Here is a 19,597-nt window from a genome sequence, read left to right on the forward strand (position 1 = left end):
CGGCCGTGGCCGCCCGCCCCATCCCTCCGGGGCGCGGGGACTCAGGGCCGGGGGAGGGCGCCCAGCTCGGCCACCCCCCGCCGGGCCCCGCGCCCCCTAGCGCAGCCGTCGGGGGACAGTGCCCACCCCGGGCTCGCAGGCCCCGCCGGCCGCCCGCGCGCGAGGGGACGTCCCTGCCGTCGGGGCCCGGAGCATGGCGCGCAGCCCCTCTCGCCCTGGCCGCCCACGAATCCCGGGCTCCGGGCTCAGCGACCGCTGCGCACTCGGCACCTTCCGCTCGCCACGGCGGCGACCGTGGCTCCCGTTTCAGCTGCAGTTCGGTTCCCGCAAGGGCTTGGCTGAGTGCCGGGTCCCCGCAGCTCTCTCCGTCTGTCGGGGAGAAGCGGCAGCTTCCCTCCCTCCCTCGGGCTCCCGCCGCCTGCACCGGGGTAACCATGGAGACCGGGCACACCCAGGCAGGGCCGCCTCCTTAAAGGGACAGACTCCAGCCGAGGGAACCCCCACCCGTCGGGACCTCGGTGAGCGCCCCGGAGGTTGCCGCCCTCCTACCCCCGCCACCCGGCCCACTCTTAGCCGCCCCGTCCGCCCCTCGGAGAGCGACAGGGGAGCGCGCGGTCTGGCTGAGGCTACTCAGTGGCAGGGAAGAGGCGTCTTTCTCAGCGATAGAGACCTGAGGAGAGGCGCGGGGAGGGGGAGGGGGAGGGGGCGGTAGAGGATGCTTTCCCTGAGGAAACTGTAATTGGAAAGGGGCCTGGGCAACCAGCGGAGGAGGTGAAGGCCGGGTAGCTGGCGGAGGTTGGGACCCCTAGATGGATTCCAACTGTACAGGGGAAGTCTAAAAGGCGATTTGGAGGTGGATGGTCTGAGCACAGCTTCTGGGCTTGCAAGCTTTCTCAGCCTCAACTTGACCCCTGGAAAATGGATCTCGCCGCTGCAGCCAGGAGCTGTCGGGAAACTGGAGGGTGGGAAGCCCTTGAAAAAAGATTCAAATGCTCCCGGTGTATGTCCCGGGAGTGGAAAGAGTGTATGTGTGCGGGGATAGGGGGAGCCTAGACCCTTTGTCTTGTCCCCTATATGTCTACTTTCATCACCTGTTTCTCCCAGACTGCGTTAGAGGGTCAGGTTGCAAATAGCGGGGACAGGTAGACGTCGGGCGCTGGGAAGAACTTTCTAACCTTACGCGTGGGTCCTGGCGAGCGGGGAGTCGGAGGACCCAGCCTCCACTCCCGGCCCCCTTCCATCCTCGAGAACTCTGATCGGATCTGGAGGGGAAGCTGGCAGGGGTGGGATGCCGTGGCTGCAGAGACCACCCCACTCTGGCGAGGGGGTGGGAAGGAGGAGCCAGGCGGGGGAAGCGGAGCGGCCCGAGCGGCCGTCTCCTGCTGTCTCCGGCTGCGTCGGTGCCCCAGCCTCGCGCTGCCAGCGCCGCTCCTCCTCCCTCCCACGGTTTGCCAGCGAGCGCGGCTACCGCCCGCGCCCAGAGGAGCCGCCTGGGCCAAAACAGCAATTTGTTCCCGAACGAGTAAAGCCAGAGGCTTTGCACTCCCCACCCCTCTAGAAGATACAGCCATAGTCACCAGTACCGGTAAAAAAAGGAGAGTCCACTGCTCCACCCACCTCTCATCCGCAACGTGGGCCAAAGCCCAGGCACCTGTACTAAAATGAATTAGTGCTTTTGGGAGGAAAGCGAGGAGGCGTCCTCTGAATCCTGGAATCCTGCTCTCAGGGAGAATGAGCCCAAAAGGAGTCTTTAGATCATGCTCCCCACCTCCACTTCCATCCGTGACAGAGTCCTGGGCTGCAAAATACTCCTTTCCCTAGCCGCTCTTCTATGCCCCTCCAGATGGCCGTCAGGCATTCTACTAAGGAGAGGGTGCAGTTTAGGGGTCAGCTCACTTTGAAGAGGGGATGAGGCTATGGTTGAAAGCACCCATCAACTTGGGAACCAGGCTATCTAGGTCTGAATATAACCATCACTTACTATGATTTTCCTTCTGTGACTCGATTTTCTTATCTGTGAAATGGGGATGATAATACTTCAGAGGGTTGTTAGGATTAAATGAGTCAAGGACTAGAACAATGTGTGACATTTACATCATGTGAATGTTTATCTGATTTTGAATCCCACAGGAACCGTGAAATAGGTAGGGTAGGTGCTACTTAACATTCCACTATACAAATGAGGAAACAGAGGTAGACAGTTTTTACCAACTTGGTTACCTTCAGCAAGTCTCTCTCTTTCTCTGCCTCTGTCTGGTAACCTAAGACCGTAAGACCCTAAGCATGTGCCTTCTCCTTCCACCTCCTCCCCCAACCCCCAAACTCACACAAGGGGCAGGGACCCACATTAAGGAGACAGTAAGCTGGGGGTTAGGGAGGAGTTGAAAAGTGAAGAGAGCACTGGAAGTCAAAGCACTGGCTTCCTCATTGTAATCTCCTCTCCCCTCTTACCCAGGTCTTAACTCATTCAGCCATGGTGGGGTGTCACAGGGAGGGGAAGGTTGAGGGAGAGCCCTGTTCAGACATAGCTCAAAGTGACTGTCAACAAGAAACTCAGGAGGCTGCATTCTGCAGCTGCCGTGGGAGGCCTGTGGGAGTATTATCTACAAAAGGAACAAGGAGAGAGAAGGGAAGAGCAAAGCAAGGAAAAAAATGTTCAAGACACAAAGGATGGGAAAAGCCCCCACCCCCCAGGCACAGGCGGAGTCAGTCCCTGAGTGCAGTGTGGGTGAGAACAGGTGGCTGTCGAGGAATAGAGCCCCAGGGGCCCCTCCCTTCTCCTCCCCTCTTCAAGCTCTCCTCAACCTCCTTTCTGGAGATCCCCTGGTCTGTCTCTTGGCCAAGGTGGCCATGCTTTGTTTCTAAGGCTGTGGTGGGAAAATCTCAGGCTTTCAAGTCAGAGTAGTCTGGGTTCTAATTCTAACTCTGCCACTGAACAGCTTGGTGAACTTGGGGCAGGGATGGGGTAGGATTGGCGTTACTCTCACAGAGCATCAGTTACCCTCATTTGTGAAATCATCCTTTCTCAGAGGATTGTTGAGCTTAGAAAGTGGTAGCGATTGTGTTAAAAGTTCCCCTGAATGATTGCTCTGGCCTGGGTGCTAGGACTACCAAAACGAGCTCAGAATAAAGCCTCACTGAAGGTTTAACTTTCCCACCAAAATAAACATTTTGTAATACTTTGAGACCTCCAGTACTTGGTCACCCCTTGACTGTTTCATTTTAGGCCATTCCTTTTCTTATGTTCAATGATGTTTACTGAAGCACTGTTTATTATTTAAATTTTATTTTACAATTAGAGTTTACATTCAGTATTATTTTGTATTAGTTTCAGGTGTACAGCATAGTGGTTAGATAATCATACTTTACAAAGCCATTTCTTTTCTTTCAGTGGATGATCCTAGCTAGTGTGAAAAAACCACAATAAACTTTCAAACAAGGGAATCCTGGAAGGCCCATGGTTTTATTAACAGATAAACTGTTTTATGTCTCATGCTAGTAGTGAAGGAACCGGGGATGAACCAAGGTTTGGCTGGGTTGACAGCAGTGTGCTACTGTGCCACACTGCTAGAGCGCTTTGTCCTGTCCTTTGGTAAACAGCCTATTGAAAGACAACAGTCTGGTCATTTTGATGAGTGGTTGGATAGTGACCTGCAATGAGTGCCCACTGTAAACAGCAACCTGGACTTCACGCCTGGACTGCAGGCCCTGCCTGCTGGAGTGCAGGCGACCACAATCCTCCCTGGAGCCAGCAAGGGGAGTGAGTCTGTGCTCTAGCAGCACCAGAAAATGGGTTTGTTTGAAATCAAGTCACAGAGAAAGCCTAACTGGGTTAAGCTAAAGAGGGACATAAAAAGGAGACCTGACTTTTCCCTGAGGAATCAGAGTGGGTGGTATTTGTTCCTGCTGTTTTGGCAGCAGTGAAGGGGCGGGCAGACTGGAGAACAGTTGTGCTGGCTATGGTGATGGTGGGTGAGTTTCCTCACCCAGAAAAATCTTCAGATAGTGTTTCCTCCTTGGCAAGGAGTAGCAACGTAGGTAATAAAATCCCCTCCGTACCTGGATGAAATAACATTCCCCAACTCTCCCTTGGGAAAGCCTGCCCCGCCCCCTTCACTGGGCATGCTGCTGCCATTTACCCAGGTCAGTGCCATCAGCATCTGGCCTGCCCCATCCAGAGAACTCAGAAACTGGGGGTGAGGGTGAACTTTTCTGACAAGTATGGCAGGCAGACAAGAGGGGCGCCATGTGTGGAAGATACACACTCAGAGGAGAAAAGCTACAAAAGGAAGAGGATGACTGAATTATTTTTTTGGTTAATAAGGTCTGTATGGCTGGAGACAGGGGAAGTCTTTCATCACTTTTTAGCAGGGCAGGAAACACAAAAAGCAAGAGTTATGGTGAGTGAACTTTCGATTGGTCACAGTTAACTTAGACACCAGGGTATTGTTCTGCAACACCTGGCATAATAATGAAATAGTTGCCATTGTCTTCATTTACAGTTCATGGAGAGGTTCAAAGATGTAACTTACCCAAGGTTAGCTATTCACATGACTACCAAGTTGTGAAGTCAGAATTAAAATCCAAGTGTGTGTCTCAAAAGTCCAGGGTCTTGCCAATCTACCACAGAGCCTAGCCACCAGGCATGGCTTCCAAGAATTTAAGGAAGAGCTAAGAGCCCTATTCCCTTCACCTGCAAAGTGACTGAGGCAAGAGCTTGAACCATCCATCTGAGCCTCAAAACTCAGCATAGTGCCTAGCACAGTAGGTGCCTCAATGTTTAAAGAATGTGCTTAGGTGGCTAAAGCAACCAGAAGTCAAGCTTGATTTTACAGAATGTTGTCTGGCTACCAGCATGGTCTAGTACTCTGAACTGGTTAAAATAGTGACAAAATAGCTCCTTGTATCAGTTGGTGACCTCCACACATGTACCTTTTTGGATACCTGTTTCTTCCATGAAGTGTGCTGACATAATGATATAACCTTCACCCGGTAGGATGAACCCAATAAATCGGGCAAGACAAAGTAGGTCACATGGCAGAGTTTCCAGGGGCAACAAGTTATTATTCTACTGACCTCCAGCAGTATAGCTTAGTTCCCAGACTGATAACCATGCATTCTGACTTTTCCAGGTCACTCCCAACCTAACGTAGTTTTATCCTATTTCTCCCTATACACACATTCATACTCGTAAGTCTGTACCCTGATTTGGGATTCTGAAATAAGGTCACCCTACCTATAAACCACTGAACAAATGTCTGAGCACCTCTAGTATAGTTCTACGTTAGTGTACGACCCAGCCCTTAAAGTGGTGCTTCCTCCATTTCACTCATGGAAGACGGCATGACTCGTTCATGCAACACTATTACCTTGTATTATTTTATCTGTATGTCTTAGTTGCCCCAACTGGTTTGTCAACCCCTTGAAGGGATGTGTTTTAGTTATCTTTCTCTCTCCTTAGCTTCTAGCTCAGCAACTATACAAAGCACTCCAAAACACTGTTGGTGAGAGTGTAAATCCATGCATCTTTACGAGTGTTTTTCAATAACTATGAGATCCAGCAATTCCACTCGAGGAATTTGTCCTAAAGATACAGGTTCACAAATGAGGAATGATATCCATAATATGAGATGCTCATTTCAGCAATACTTATAATAGCAAAAAACTGAAAACCATCATTAGCGACTGGTTAAACTAGTTATGATAAATTTATACAATGAGATTCTACGCAGCCATAGAAAGAAGGTATGTTTGTGTGTACTAAAATGGAAAGAGGTCTAAATGCTATACATCCTTATGATATGTGTGCTAGTACAGAAAATCTCTGGAGGGAATCACAAGGTATTTTTTGCTCCCTCAGGGGAGGGGGCAAAAAGTCCAGAATGGGATGGAGGCGTATTTTTCATCATATGAGCTTTTAAACTGTTTAAATTTATTATTATTATCTTTACCATTTATATATATATATTGATTTTTTGTAAAACAAAAACTAGTTATAAAAAGTGAGAAGTGAAAAAAGCAAGGTTATAGAAGTATGCATAATTTGATTCCCATTTATATCAAAGAAAGAAAAATATATTTACATGTTTGAATTTAGAAAATCTGTGGCATGATATATAAGAAATTCATCAGTGGGACAAGATAGGGGAGGATTTTTCACTTTTTATCATGCATACGTTTGTACCTGTTTGTTGTGGCTAATCCTCAGCTGAGGATACTTTTTCCATTGATTTTTTTTTTTAAGAGAGAGTGGAAGGGAGGGAGCGCGGGAAGGGGAGAGAGAGAATTTTAAGAATTGCCGTAAGGGGCCTAGGAGATACCTGATGTTCATAATGAAGCCATGCTAATTTAAATGTTCTTTCTCTAGGGGCACATAACTGCCAGAGCTAAGCAACCTGAAGTTTCAAGTTCTATCTCTAAGTTGGGAAAGGGCAAGATTTTCATCTCTAAGAGGAAATGGAAAAGGAATGAAAAAAGACTAGGAAGGATCTCTCTGACCAGCCAGTGGGAACTGCCTAGGGTTTGGAGCCTCTCTCCTCTTAGGAAGCCCAGAGCTATTATGGGGAGCAAGGAAGGGGCTACACAATTCAAACTTAAGATAAACCTAACTTATCTTTATCGAAGAAAGTCAAATTGGCAAATTTAAGAGCAGAATATCTACAACAGAAGATCCTAAATGAACTATGGTTTAGACATGATTTAAAAAAAGAACCATAAAGCACATAAAAAAACAAAAACCTATATATTCATGTGTATATACACATATATGCTTTGGAAAAAGTCTACAAAGATATACAACAGATTATTAATAGTCATCACTAACCCTGAGGAATAGAATGAGAAGATGGAAACTTTAATTTTCTCCTTTTACATTTCTGTATTATTTGATATTTTAAATACTACTTTTGTAATTCAATACAAAATGTATAAAAATCTTCATAATTTTCACACCTTTTATGGTCACAGAAAAATATCTTCAAATACTTTTCTTACGATTTTAATTTTGACTTGAAGACAGTTTCCACAAACAGTGGCTTCCCATCTGTCTGGATGGTTAAATACAGTTTTGCCTGGATACAGGGATAGACCTTCAAAGTTGTTTCAATCTCTGGATTTCTTATAAAGTAAGGTAAGCAGCGTGGCCAGCGTGGCTCAGCAGGCGAGCATTGACCAATGATCCAGGAGATCACAGTTCAATTCCTGGTCAGGGCACATGCCAGGGTTGCAGGCTTGATCCCCAGCAGGGGGAATGCAGGAGGCAGCCAATCAATGACTCTCATCACTGATGTTTCTCTCTCTTTCCCTCTCCCTTCCTCTCTCTGAAATCAAAAGATTTTTTTTTTTTTTTAAATAGTAAAGGTAAGCAATTAATCAGGAAAGCAGGGCTTTTTCCTGACACCCAGCAGGCTGATGATGTTGTTGGACAAACTCCCAAAAATGAGGTGATCAGCCTCTTAGAAAATGGCTTCCCAGTAGTCCTTGACTTCTGTTTTCCTGAAAGACACACACCCTCCTTCTTTCTCTCTAAATCTGTTCAACCAACCTGAACCCGGCAGCTCAGCTTCAGCCCAAGAGCCAGGGGAAACCCTGAGGCAGCTAAGTTCTGCACCACTGCCACTTACAGTCTGGGCTTCAGACTTGGGGGAACAAATGCTGGGGAAATAAATAGCTCTGCTGTTATTAAATCATAGATGCTGGGAGTGGGGGCAGGGTGGAAGGGTCTGGCACCAATGCCACCTGCTACATGGGGGAGCTCAATTATACTGTTACATTCACTACTTCTGTCAAGGGACAGGCAGGGAGGAGAGTGGTGCTGATATAACCTTTGGTTGCCTGGGAAAGCTGTCGGCAGCTGTGGTTTTTCTAAACCGGTAAGCTTTCCTTTGGAAAGTCACCATTCCCTATCCTATGACTCTTTCCCACAAGAACAGCTGCATTTGCTCATCCTGGCTTTCACATTTAATTTGGTTCTGAAGCTAAGCAGTGGACAGATGACTTAGGCATCAGAAACCCTCATTTAAGCCCTGAACAAGGTAGCTGAGAGACTTCTACAGCATGAGGCCCAAAGAAAAACAGAAAATGAAATGAAGTCACTTGCTGCTGGGAAACAAGTATGGGAACATTTATGCAGTTGTTTTTATTTACTCAACTATAAAGATTGCGGCAATTTTTTGATGGATAACAAACCTTAAATTATCACTAATTACATTGCTATAAATCTGATTCAGGATAAGAATACGATTCAGGAAAGAATAACAACAAAAATCTTCAAACATTAAAACAAAGAAATACTTTTTTTCCTTCTTGTAAATTTAAATAATTGCTACTTTCCCATATACTTCCCTAGACTGGTTTGCAGTCTAAGGTAATTAAGGAAACAAGGCTTTGGGCATTTTGAAGAAACTGCAGGTTAAGCTATTGTGCCAAGCAGGAGACTGAAACCCCGATCTGAGTGTCAAACTCAGGCACATTCTGGGAGGAGAGGCAGATTCTCAACTACTTCCTAGTGTTCTTTCCTTTTCACCAATTAAATTTCCCCTTCTCTGGATAATTCAGTGCAGTACACAATCCCCTCACTGCCTCTCCTGGTTAAACTGTTGTTTAGAGGTAACCTGACAGGCATGTGTGGCTTTGCTTAGACTGGAAAGGCAACAAGAGTAGCTCTGACCCACCTCCTCCCAAGAGCCCGAACAGTGCGGGTGCTGAGGAAGGCCTCCTCAGGCAGCTGGAAGGCTTAGTGCCCCAGGAAGAACATTGTTTGGGAAACCAGGGAATCATTGCCCATGATTCCTGGTGAAAATGACAAATCAGAATCAATCCAAATCACTGGGAAAGGTCAAGGGAAAAAACAGATTCCCCTCCAAAAATGGTAGAGAGGAAATGAGGAAAGAAGAAACCAAAAATATTTAGAATGACATAAAAAGTGATATGCGAAAACTTTTTGTTATTAAATCTAACTATAAGTTTCCTAAAGTCCAGTTACCAAGGTGAATTGTGTGGGATAGAGGAGAGAGGCCAACTGGAGTTTCCCTCAAGAGTTCACAGCTTCAGGGTGAGAGGTCCTGGGTTTGCGCTGGGGGAGCGAGCCCCTTTTGAACGAGGGCTTTGGTGGGCCGGGTTCCATGCTGGCTCCAGTTCCATTGGTCCCTGCAGAATGAGCCTGGCCCCAGTCACTAGTGTTTCCTGGTGCCTGGGGTGGTGCACTCTGGTACCTAGAACCAGATGAATACCATGAACTATTTCTGTGACGACCCACACTGTTATGTCGTCCTTGGTTTGTGGGGTCACTGAACTTCTGGCCTTGTGGCCTGTAGCCTTGTCCTCGTCTGTTCCCCGGCAACACCTAAGGATAAAAGAATGTGATGTTCGAAGCACTCTGTCATCGTGGTGTTTCATTTTTTCCCATTTAGTTTATAGGAGTATTCTGACAGCATAACTGTGGTTAGTAGTCCATGCTTGGGATTCAGTTCTCTCTCAAGACTCACAGAACTCTGCCAGCCAGTTTGACCTAGCCACCACATCAGAAATGATCATTCTTTCACTATTTTTTTCCCTGTCTTTCACCCCTAGGCTCTTCTCCCCAGAAGAGGAGCTCACCTTTCTTTAGCTGGGTACAAGCTAAAGAAGGAAGAAGAACGAACATTCTTGGGGTTACAAGCCCTCAACTGGGCAAGTATCTTATCACATGTCTGAGATTTGCAGACAATAAGCAATTTGTAAAGATAATGAACATTTGTTATAATAAAATAAATGTCATTATGATCCACTTTGCTATATATCATAAACCACAGATCAATCACACTGCTATGACATGTAGTACATTTTTACATTACAACCCAGAAAGTTTATGGCATGGGATTTCATTTTTATCTTCCAGTTTCAATGTAATACCAGTTCTGAAGAATTACTGACAGCACTGCCTTCAATTGCTCTTGTGTATCTTTTTCAAACCAAGGAAAAGAAACTATGGATTATGCTTCAACTTTCTAGTGTTCCCTCCCCACCACACCAGGTTCACTCTTTTTCCCTGATATATTCTCCATTGTGCTTCTAGGGAGTTGCTGCTTCACTCTGGTAAGCCTGCCACTGTGGTACTTACCTAACTCGAGATGGGTACACGACTCCCAGTGTGACTAATTACCAGGCGATACTACCTACGACAGCTAGAATCACTGCCAACTCAGAAAGTCAGCAGTCTTGGCAACAGGAAATCTAAACTGGCTGGTGGTTTGGAACATACATACCAAATGCTTTCTCTGGAACTAACTGGGGCTGGAGGGATTCAAAACAGGTATGGAATGGGAATAAAGAGAGAAAGGTAATGTACTGAGCTGTCAGCACTTAAACTGTGACAATCTGGTAGCTTTCTTCCTGATTAGCTCAGTGTGGAAGGCAAGTTACCTCTCGATGAGGCTGATAGGATCGGCCACTGGAGTTTGCTATGCCTTCAGGAGTCTCTCCTGGAGCTGAGTTTTTCTTGTTAGTACTTGTAAGGCTGGGAGCAGAGGCACAGGTGGAAGAGGAAGCAGCAGAGGCATCACACAGGCTACTCAAGGACACAGATGTAACTGAGCTACATCGGGACCGTGTTGAATAGCTGTTCTTTGGATGGGATACTGAAACAGAAATATAAGAAATATATGGTCATATGATGAAAGAGCATGAAGGTTTTCTCTATTTCCTAATCTCACAATAAGCAATTTAAGATAAAGAAATGTCTACTCGGGTAGTTGTAAAGAAAGCTTATAAAATGGGTAACAAAAAGGAAAATCTCTCTTCTGCCCTCTTCCTCCACTTCCTCTAAATCCCCACAACTCTGTAAAGAAACTCTTAGAGACAGGACAACAGTTTAAGATCAGAATGACTCATTCCCCCACCAACTAATGACTTCTTGACACTTCCTACTACCTTAACTCCTGGCTCTGGCTCTGGCAGTTGACTAAGCCTAGGAATAATAATATAAGCCATATGTTTAGTTTCCTATGTGAGGAACACTCTAAAGTACAGACTCTACAAAGAAAGACAAAGGTAAAGAGCTAAATTTTGTTATAAAAATTTGAATGATGCACAGTACAAATAATCAAGATTAGTTAATATGAACAGAACTAGTTTTTACAACAAACATGTATCTTCCTAAAGTTCTTTCACAAAAATAATCCCAAATTCAAAATACCAATCTAGCTGAAAAATATTAATTTTCAATTCACAATTTGTCAGAATTCAATGGTTTAATGCTCCCCACTAGATTTTTTTTCTTGGTGTTAAGCCTGGACTAATGTTGGGTTCACAATCACTGCCCTAGATCCAACATTTCACTTTCATACTGAGATGGAAAAAACCAAGGTCAGGGTTGGTGTCCCACAAACTCTCACCTTAGAGGCACTACCCCCTTTGAAGTTATTATTTTAGTACCTATTATGTGCCAGGCAAGGCAGATATTGTGAATAAAATTAGGTTCCAGAGGTCAGTGTAGAGGCAAAGATTCAAACTTGGTCTGACTCCAGAGCTCCATGCTTTTTACACTATGTATTATACACCTCTCAACTCAACAGAGAATGGATGAAAATATCTTTTGCCTATCCTCAGTGCTCCAAGCATCTGCATCCACTGACTTCTTAAAGATCTCAGAGCTACTTTTCATAAAAACAAGCAAACAAACAAAAAGACAAGAGGTGCTAAAGAAGAATCAGTGGAGAAGCCAACCGGCACTCCAGTCTCTAATTAGTAAAGCGTGGTCTTCTCATCACCATCTCCAGTGCCTGGAATCTCTAACTATCTCACCTTGTCCAAATGAGTCAATGTTCTTCTTTAAGGTCTCTATGTCACAGGTGAACCGGGCTACTCGTCCCAGATCCTCGTCATATTTACGTTCACTAACAAAGTGCTGGAGAAAGGATAAAGAAAAGCCTCCAGGTGAGACAAACGGTATACATGGAATCTACAGCTTGTATGGATGGATGAAACAGAATTATTTTCAATGGAATTATTCTTATTGCTTCAAAGTTTACTCAATGGCGACAATATCAATGCTGGGTGATTGACAAAATTTGGTAATTTTCTTCAGAGCCCAAAGAGAAGTCTATTTGGGAGCTTTATGAAATACTACATGACGGTCAAAGCCCACTAAGCAAAATCTAGAGAAACTGTACAGAAAGAATTTATAGCAGAGGGTCATCTTTCCACTGTTGGCTACTCTCCACATTGTTCCATTTAAAAATATATATATATATCTTTATTGATTTCAGAGAGAGGAAGGGAGAGGGAGAGATAGGAACATCAATGATGAGAGTCATTGATTGGCTGCCTCCTGCGTGCCCCTCCCACTGGGGATCGAGCCCGCAATCCAGGCATTTGCCCCGACTGGGAATCGAACCGCAATCTCCTGGATCACCCGTTGAGCCACAAGCCAGCTGGGCACATCATTCCATTTTATACAGATGCGGAGGCAGCAGCAAAAACGCTCATAAGTTACAACAATGATTCCATTTAAATAGATGGTTTGGTTCTTTAATAGAAACTTCCTTAGGAAACCCCTTTAACTCTTTATAAAGTAGGATTTGTTAATCCTTGAAATAGAAACAATTTCTTGAGATGGAAAATCATTCACGTGAAAAAGTCAACTTTACAAATGAGAAGTTTATGCTGCAAATAATTTAATCCTTTTAAGAGGACAGAGCTGAGAAGTAATAAACCCCTTGGGCCAAAAACTAACTATACTACAGAAATTGTGGGACTAAATAGATGTTAGGAATTAAGTATTTCTGAGGGTCTATTTCAATAAACAATTTCTAATGTAGCCTAGAATCATCTTTTTCAGATGAAAAAGAAAAGTTGTAATTCTAGATAAAATTTAGAAGAATTAAACTCCTTAGAGCATCAGTCCTCTAACTGGCAGTGGTCAAATTCCACTTTGGATGTTCAAGGGGTAGAACTGAATGAATCAGAATCCTTGAGATGCATCTAGAAGCAGTGAAAGGGAAAGGAGAAATAAAAATTACCTCTGGCCCTTGAAGCTCTAAAGCTTCAGAGTAAACTGTGGCTTAGGAAAGCACATGAACCTCTATGATAAAGCCTTCTGACATGTAATATCAGTCTGAGATTAAGTCTGAAACAAATTCTAGTTTATTGAGCCAAAGACATAACAGGAATGATGCAAATAAAATGATCTGGAAATAAGACATTTAAATTGCATAGCATCCACTTCAGTACACTGAAAATGCAGAGAGAAACAGATCCTTAGCTTGCAGAAATATTTCTAGCAGCTCCTCAACCATGTGGGAAGGAGAACAGATGAAGCCTGTGAGAGCCAGAATTCTCATCTAATTCCAAAGGGGTTTCTGGCTTCTCCCAGATAGTTGAATGAGACTGACTGGCATCAATATGAAGACGACTTTCTATAAAATTTAGTAATATAGTTTTAATCAGAAAATGGTAATTTAAAATTTGCATTGTTTTGCTATTTCACCCCAATAGAGTCTTAGGGGAAGAAGTTAGAGAATAATAACATGACCTAGGGTTTGTGTGAAACACTGGGTCAGAATGATGACAAGGATACCTGTCACAAGGTGATCTTCCATCTGTGTTTTTATTTCACAAAGGCTGTTACATAGCCTCTGCAGCAAGTATTTCTCTTAAATATAACAATAAATCTCATGTATTCAGAATGAACAGAAGTTAAGGGATCAGGGGTAGGGAAGGCCAACTCCTCTTGTCTATATAGCTCACAGTTTATAAGCAATTTTTTAGAACACCAGTGTCTACAACTTTCAATGAATATCGCAACCTCTCTTGGGTTCACATGCTTAAGTTTCAGAAACGTTGTTTAGTTAAGAATTTAAAATGTATGAGTGTTAGGAACTCTAAATATTCCACCAAAAAACTACTACAGCTGATAAATGAATTCAGTAAAGTAGCAGGATACAAAATAAACATTCAGAAATCGGTTTCATTTTAATACGCCAATGATAAACTATCAGAAAGGGAAACTAAGAAAACAATCTCATATACAATTGCATCAAAAAAATAAAAATAGCCCAGCCGGGCGTGGCTCAGCGGTTGAACTTCGGCCTAGGATCCAGGAGATCAGGGTTTGATTCCCGGTCAGGGCACATGCCCGGGTTGCGGGCTACAGCCATCAATGACTCTCTCATCATTGATATTTCTATCTCTCTCTCTCCCTCTCCCTTCCTCTCTCTGAAATCAATAAAGATATATTTTTTTTAAAAAATTTTAAAAAATAAAAATAATGTATAGATTCAATGCAATCCCCATCAAAATACCAATGGCATTTTTCAAAGAACTAAAACAAAAATACAAAAACATATATGGAACCACAGAAGGTCCCGAAAAGCCACAGCAATCCTGAGAAAGAACGAAGTTGGAGTTACCACGCTACCTGATATCAAACTATACTATAAGGCTATCTAGAGTAATCAAAACAGCATGGTACAGCCCTGGCTGGTGTGGCTCAGTGCTTACAATATCAGCCTGCACAGGGAAGGGTCACAGGTTCAATTCCCAGTCATGGGCACATACCTGGGTTGCAGGTTTGATCCCCAACCCAGTTCGGTGGTGTGGGGGAGACAACCAATTGATGTGTGTGTCTCACATTGATGTCTCTCTCTCTTCCCCTCCCCTCTCTTCCACTCTGTCTGAAGATCAATGGGAAAATATTCTCAGGTGAGGATTAACAAAACATTAAATAAAAGCAATGGAAAGTTTGAAGCAGTTTACTGTAGTGTGAGGAGCAGATGTGGAGGAATGGAGAGGCTGAGTGGATCAGTTAAAAGGCTATTATAGAAGTCCAAGCAAGAGATAATAGTGACCTGATCATGACAGTGGTGGAAATGAAGAGAAAAGTCAGATCTGAGATTCAGTAGGAATTCAAATGGGCAGGGTCTGCTGATAGATTTCATGTAGGAAAGGAGAAGTCACCCAAGGTTTCCAGCTTGGACAACTGGATAGATGACAGTACCACCTACAGAGAAAAGAAATCTAGAAGAGGGCCAGGTTTTGAAAGGGAAGATCATAAGTTCAATACATTAGATATGGCCATGAATTATGGAAATTTGCTACTTTAGGTCTCTGAGGGCAAGAAGAAAGGCAGAAAGGAGAAGGAAGTTTTACCTTGATATCAGCTCTGAGCTCAACCAACTGCTCCTCTGACATTCGAACAGCCACATCAGTCATCTTCTTCAGAAGTTCAGCTTTCTTTTGTCGGCTGAGCAAAATTTCCACTGTAGAGGAAAAAGGAGTATAACTCTTATGTTCTGCTCAAAAGGATAAAGAACTGGAAGTACAGGCCTTGTAGTATGTATCTGAAGAGCTAAAGGCTTAGCTGCCCACCCATTTAGAAAATGAAAATACCAAAGGTCCAGTTTCCATCTTCTTGATGGGCTCTAAATGCAGTTAAAAGGTAAATACTTCATGAAATCAAAAAGACACATAAATCATTTGTCATTTCTCTTTTCCTTCTTCCCAGAAAAAGAATTCTTTTTATCAAGAAGCATATAATTAACACCCTGGCCAGTGTGGCTCAGTTGGTTGGGTGTCGTCTCATGCACCAAAAGGTTGCCAGTTTGGTTCCCAGTAAGGGTACATGCTCAGGCTATGGGCTTGATCCCCGGTAGGGGGGCATGCAGGAGGAAGCAGATCAATGTTTTGCTCTCACATTGATGTTTCTCTCTCTCTCCCTCCCCCTCTCCCCTCCTCTCTCTAAAATAAATTTTAAAAAATTCTTTTAAAGCAGCATATAAATTAAAACAGAAATATGCACACATGGTAAAAAAGACTTACCTAGAATAAATGAGCATGAAATGAAAAGTAAAAGTGTCCCTCAAACTTCTGACTTTGTGGTCCCCTCCCCAGAGGAAATCACTGTTAATTTTTTTTTTTTTAAATATATCTTTATTGTTTTCAGAGAGAGGAAAGGAAAGGGAGAGAGAGAGAGACAGAAACATCAATGATGAGAGAGTCTCTGATCGAGCCCACAACCTGGGCATGTGCCCTGACTGGGAATCGTACCCCGATCGCCTGGATCCTAGGGCGACGCTCAACCGCTGAGCCACGCCCAGCCGGGCATTTCTTATGTATCCTTCCAATATATTCTATGCATATATAACACCTCTCTCCCCCGCCCCCACACCCACATGGGAGTGTATCATATACATGGTCATTCCTCTACCTTAGCTATTTTTACTTAACATATCTTGAGGTTTAATTCCTATTAATACACTGGATCTCCTTCACAGCCACTTAGTATTCTACTATATGAATATACCACAATTATTTACCAAGTTCCCTAATGATGGACATTTAGGTCGTTTACAGCCTGTTAAGAAACTTCTTCTTTGGCATGTTCCCAGATGTATAACTCAGATATGACTGTGAAGGACAACAAACAAACAAGCAAATAAACAAACAAAAAGCCTCTCAGAGTAGAAAACAGGGGCTACAAGAGGGCATGGACAATAGAAGTCCTCCTAGGAAGTAGAACTAGGAGTTGCCAGATGAACCAAGGAAATTTCTCTTCCACTAGGGCAGGGACTCTGCTTTTCCTGTTCAGTAAGATTTGATCACTGCTTTTCCAAGTGGGAATTTTTACTGTAATTATCTCTTCTTTCTCTATCAGTGTAATATTGGAGAAGGGAGCATTTAACTTTTCTTTTAGTGTATGGGGCCCAGAATGCTGTGTGCCATATCCAGACCTATTCAAAGATCTAACATTTCCCAGAAGTCCTGAACTTTCAGCTGAATATACTAACTAGATGAGACTTTGGAGGTGATGCCATTAAGGAAGAGGTGAGTGTATTCACTTGGGGAAAAAGAGGGATACTGCAGGATGGACTATAGCAAAGACTGCTAGTGACTGCATACCCATTCTCCTCTTCTTCCTACCAGAAGTCCAATGTTGTTGGATAGGAACCTGCTTAGGTAGCTCTACATTTCCTGACTCTGCTGCAGATAAGAGAGTCATGTGATACAGTTTGGCCATTAAGATCTAAGCAGAACTCACAGGGCGCGGCTTACAGGAAAGCTCTTTAAAGGCGTCTCAGCTGGCATGTGACATTTTGCCCCTCCTTGACTCGAGCCCCTTTTACCATAAACACTCTAAGGATGGCTGGGTAGAAGGATAGAGAAGGCTGGGTCCTTCATGTGATTTTGGAGATGCCCTTCAGCCCTAGATCACTTACTTCTGGACCTTTCATTTCATGAGAAAAACTCACATTTATTTAGGCTACTCTGTTACATGTAATCGAACTCAATTCCTGTTATACACAGAATCCTGTAATCATACTGATAAATTAGCCAAATTTATTTAGAAAAAACTGAATTTTCAAAGAGCTACATCAGGCATTACAGAGAGCTGAACCTCTTTAGCAAGTTTTCTTAACCTGATTGCCACATATATGCCACCACAGGTTGCCCATACCCACATCAGGTTAATCAGTAAGGGCATATTTTTCCAATAGAGTAGGAACGTGCCTATAAACACCAAAGCCCAATAGCCACAAATGATCTATTGGTCTGGCTCCCAAGATAAAGTCTACTTGCTATTTGTATAAAATTGACTTTCTCTTAGTTCCAGCATTATAGAATTCGAAGATGGAGAAAATGTGTTGAGTAAAGATTTCTGCACATATCAGATTAACTCAGAGAACCTAATTATATTACTTTGAACAAGTCACATTTTTTCCCAATAGTGTCTTTAGTTATGAAATGGGAAAAAGGAAACCCTAACTACCTCATAAAGTTGAATGAAGATTATATATGAGTAAAAAAACCTCTGAATCGTGAAGTACTGTGAATATACAAATTAATAAAACTTAATGTGATTTTTTAAAAAGCAGCACCTTGGTAGTACTGGTAAGTGAGTAATTGTATTAGTGTCATTGAGAACCAGGGTTTTTAGCATGGGAGAAAGGAGACAGATATAAAATTGATGAAGTTCAGTAAAACTGTAGCTCTGAATTTGATAAAATAAGATTGGCCATGAATTTATAACTGGTTGAAGCTGGGTGAAGGGGATTAATTTTATTAGCCTCTCTATTTGAAATATGTTAAAAGTAAGGACTATGTTTTCTTACTAGATTTATGTTATCTGAACCTTCATCTTCAAAAAGAACACATACGTACATGAATGGACTAAAACCTGTCACATTTAGAAAGTTCAAGATATATCACTCAATTTAAATGAAATCTTACCTCTGAAAAATAGTGGATAACACCCCTGCTATGTATTGAACCATTTGAAATGGATCAAAACTGAATTCAGTTCAGTGCTTCAAAGTTGCCTCCTCTGGCCATGACCACAGACACAAATGATTTAACTGTGAGTCATCATCTTAACCTATTTCCATTCTTACCAGTTTAAGCAGGTTAAAAGAAACAACCTCCTTAATTACAAATCTGGCATTTCAATGTGTGAAAGTAAAATCTGCTACTGAAAAGTCCCAAATTAATGCCACTGTATAAGCCGCAGTTGACATTTTCTTCTTTTCAAAGAGCTGTATATCTTTAACCTTTACTCATAGAAATTACCAAAAACAGATATCTGATTCCTCTGTATAAAACCCCACAAATTACCCAAGTTAGACTCTATTCCTCCAGAATCTATTTTAGTAAGCTTTCAAGGAACCTTAGCAAGGGATCTTGAACCCTCAATCCACCGACTTTTCCTCTACCCAAATGATAAGACACTGAGTAAAGACTGTTCTACAAACCGAGAAAACAAAGTTCTGAGACAGGTAACGACATGAATGTATACACTGAATTGCAGGCAACCTGGTGAAGTCTCTCTGATTATGTCAAAGGAAATCTTTAATCATTGGAGAAAAAATAATAAAATAAAATAAAATAATAAAATAAATAAATAAATAAAATAAAATAAATAAAGCCCAGGTGCCAGCAGGAGACTTTATTTTCCTAAGTTGATGCTGTGGTGGAAGATACCATGATGTAGTCTCTCATACAATGAACTCTACATCCAAAATATTAAAATTTGGAAATATTTAAAAAACAGGCTCCTTTTTTAGTTGTTTTGCCTGAAAAAATTCATATATCAGTACAGTACAATTGCTCAAGATTGTTAAACTAAATATATAAACTCTTGTGGCATTTATGAGCTTTAGCTATAGGGGTTGAGAGGCAGGTACCTACTAACTGGTAATAGCTTTAATTAAAGATCAATCTTACTTGCTTCGGCTTTCACTTTGTCCATTTCAGCAAGCAATGCCACTTCTCGATCCATTAAACTAAGAAGGGATGACAAAGGAAAAAAAGGTTTGATCAGAAACTTGAAACAGATAAAAAGCACATTGTAATAGGGGAGAAAGACTTATGGAGTTTGTTCACTAAAAGCATACTACAAAGTAAACACTGTATGGACCACAAGGAAATTCTATGTTACCCTCAGTAAAGAATATTTTAAAGATTCTAATAAACAGAACTAATTCCCTTTTATTTCTATATATTACATTAGACCAGTAGATGGCAGTAGCAAGCTATTAAACACATTTCTTGCTAAATTGTGCTTAAAGCAAAAGTCCTTACGGAAATTACGTATTTCCACATATGTGCTCACATATTTTTGTTCTAT

At 42.7% G+C, this 19,597-nt stretch overlaps 1 protein-coding gene across 11 annotated transcripts in view; it reads right to left on the bottom strand.

The window, feature by feature from the left end:
- Positions 1-8,112: 8,112 nt before the first annotated feature.
- The window catches only part of SPATS2 (spermatogenesis associated serine rich 2), a 92,725-nt gene continuing 81,240 nt past the window's right edge, over positions 8,113-19,597 (bottom strand). For all 11 annotated transcript variants that reach the window (XM_081129112.1, XM_081129119.1, XM_081129116.1 and 8 more), the window contains 5 exons: positions 19,195-19,253; positions 15,127-15,236; positions 11,782-11,884; positions 10,402-10,616; positions 8,113-9,343 (listed from right to left, as the gene is read on the bottom strand). In XM_081129112.1, coding sequence (XP_080985238.1) covers positions 9,032-9,343; positions 10,402-10,616; positions 11,782-11,884; positions 15,127-15,236; positions 19,195-19,253 — 799 coding nt within the window. In that variant the 3' untranslated portion in view covers positions 8,113-9,031. The remainder of the gene's footprint in view (positions 9,344-10,401; positions 10,617-11,781; positions 11,885-15,126; positions 15,237-19,194; positions 19,254-19,597) is intronic.

Source organism: Miniopterus schreibersii (assembly GCF_964146895.1).
Source record: "Miniopterus schreibersii genome assembly, chromosome: 2".
Classification (NCBI taxonomy): Eukaryota; Metazoa; Chordata; class Mammalia; order Chiroptera; family Miniopteridae; genus Miniopterus; species Miniopterus schreibersii.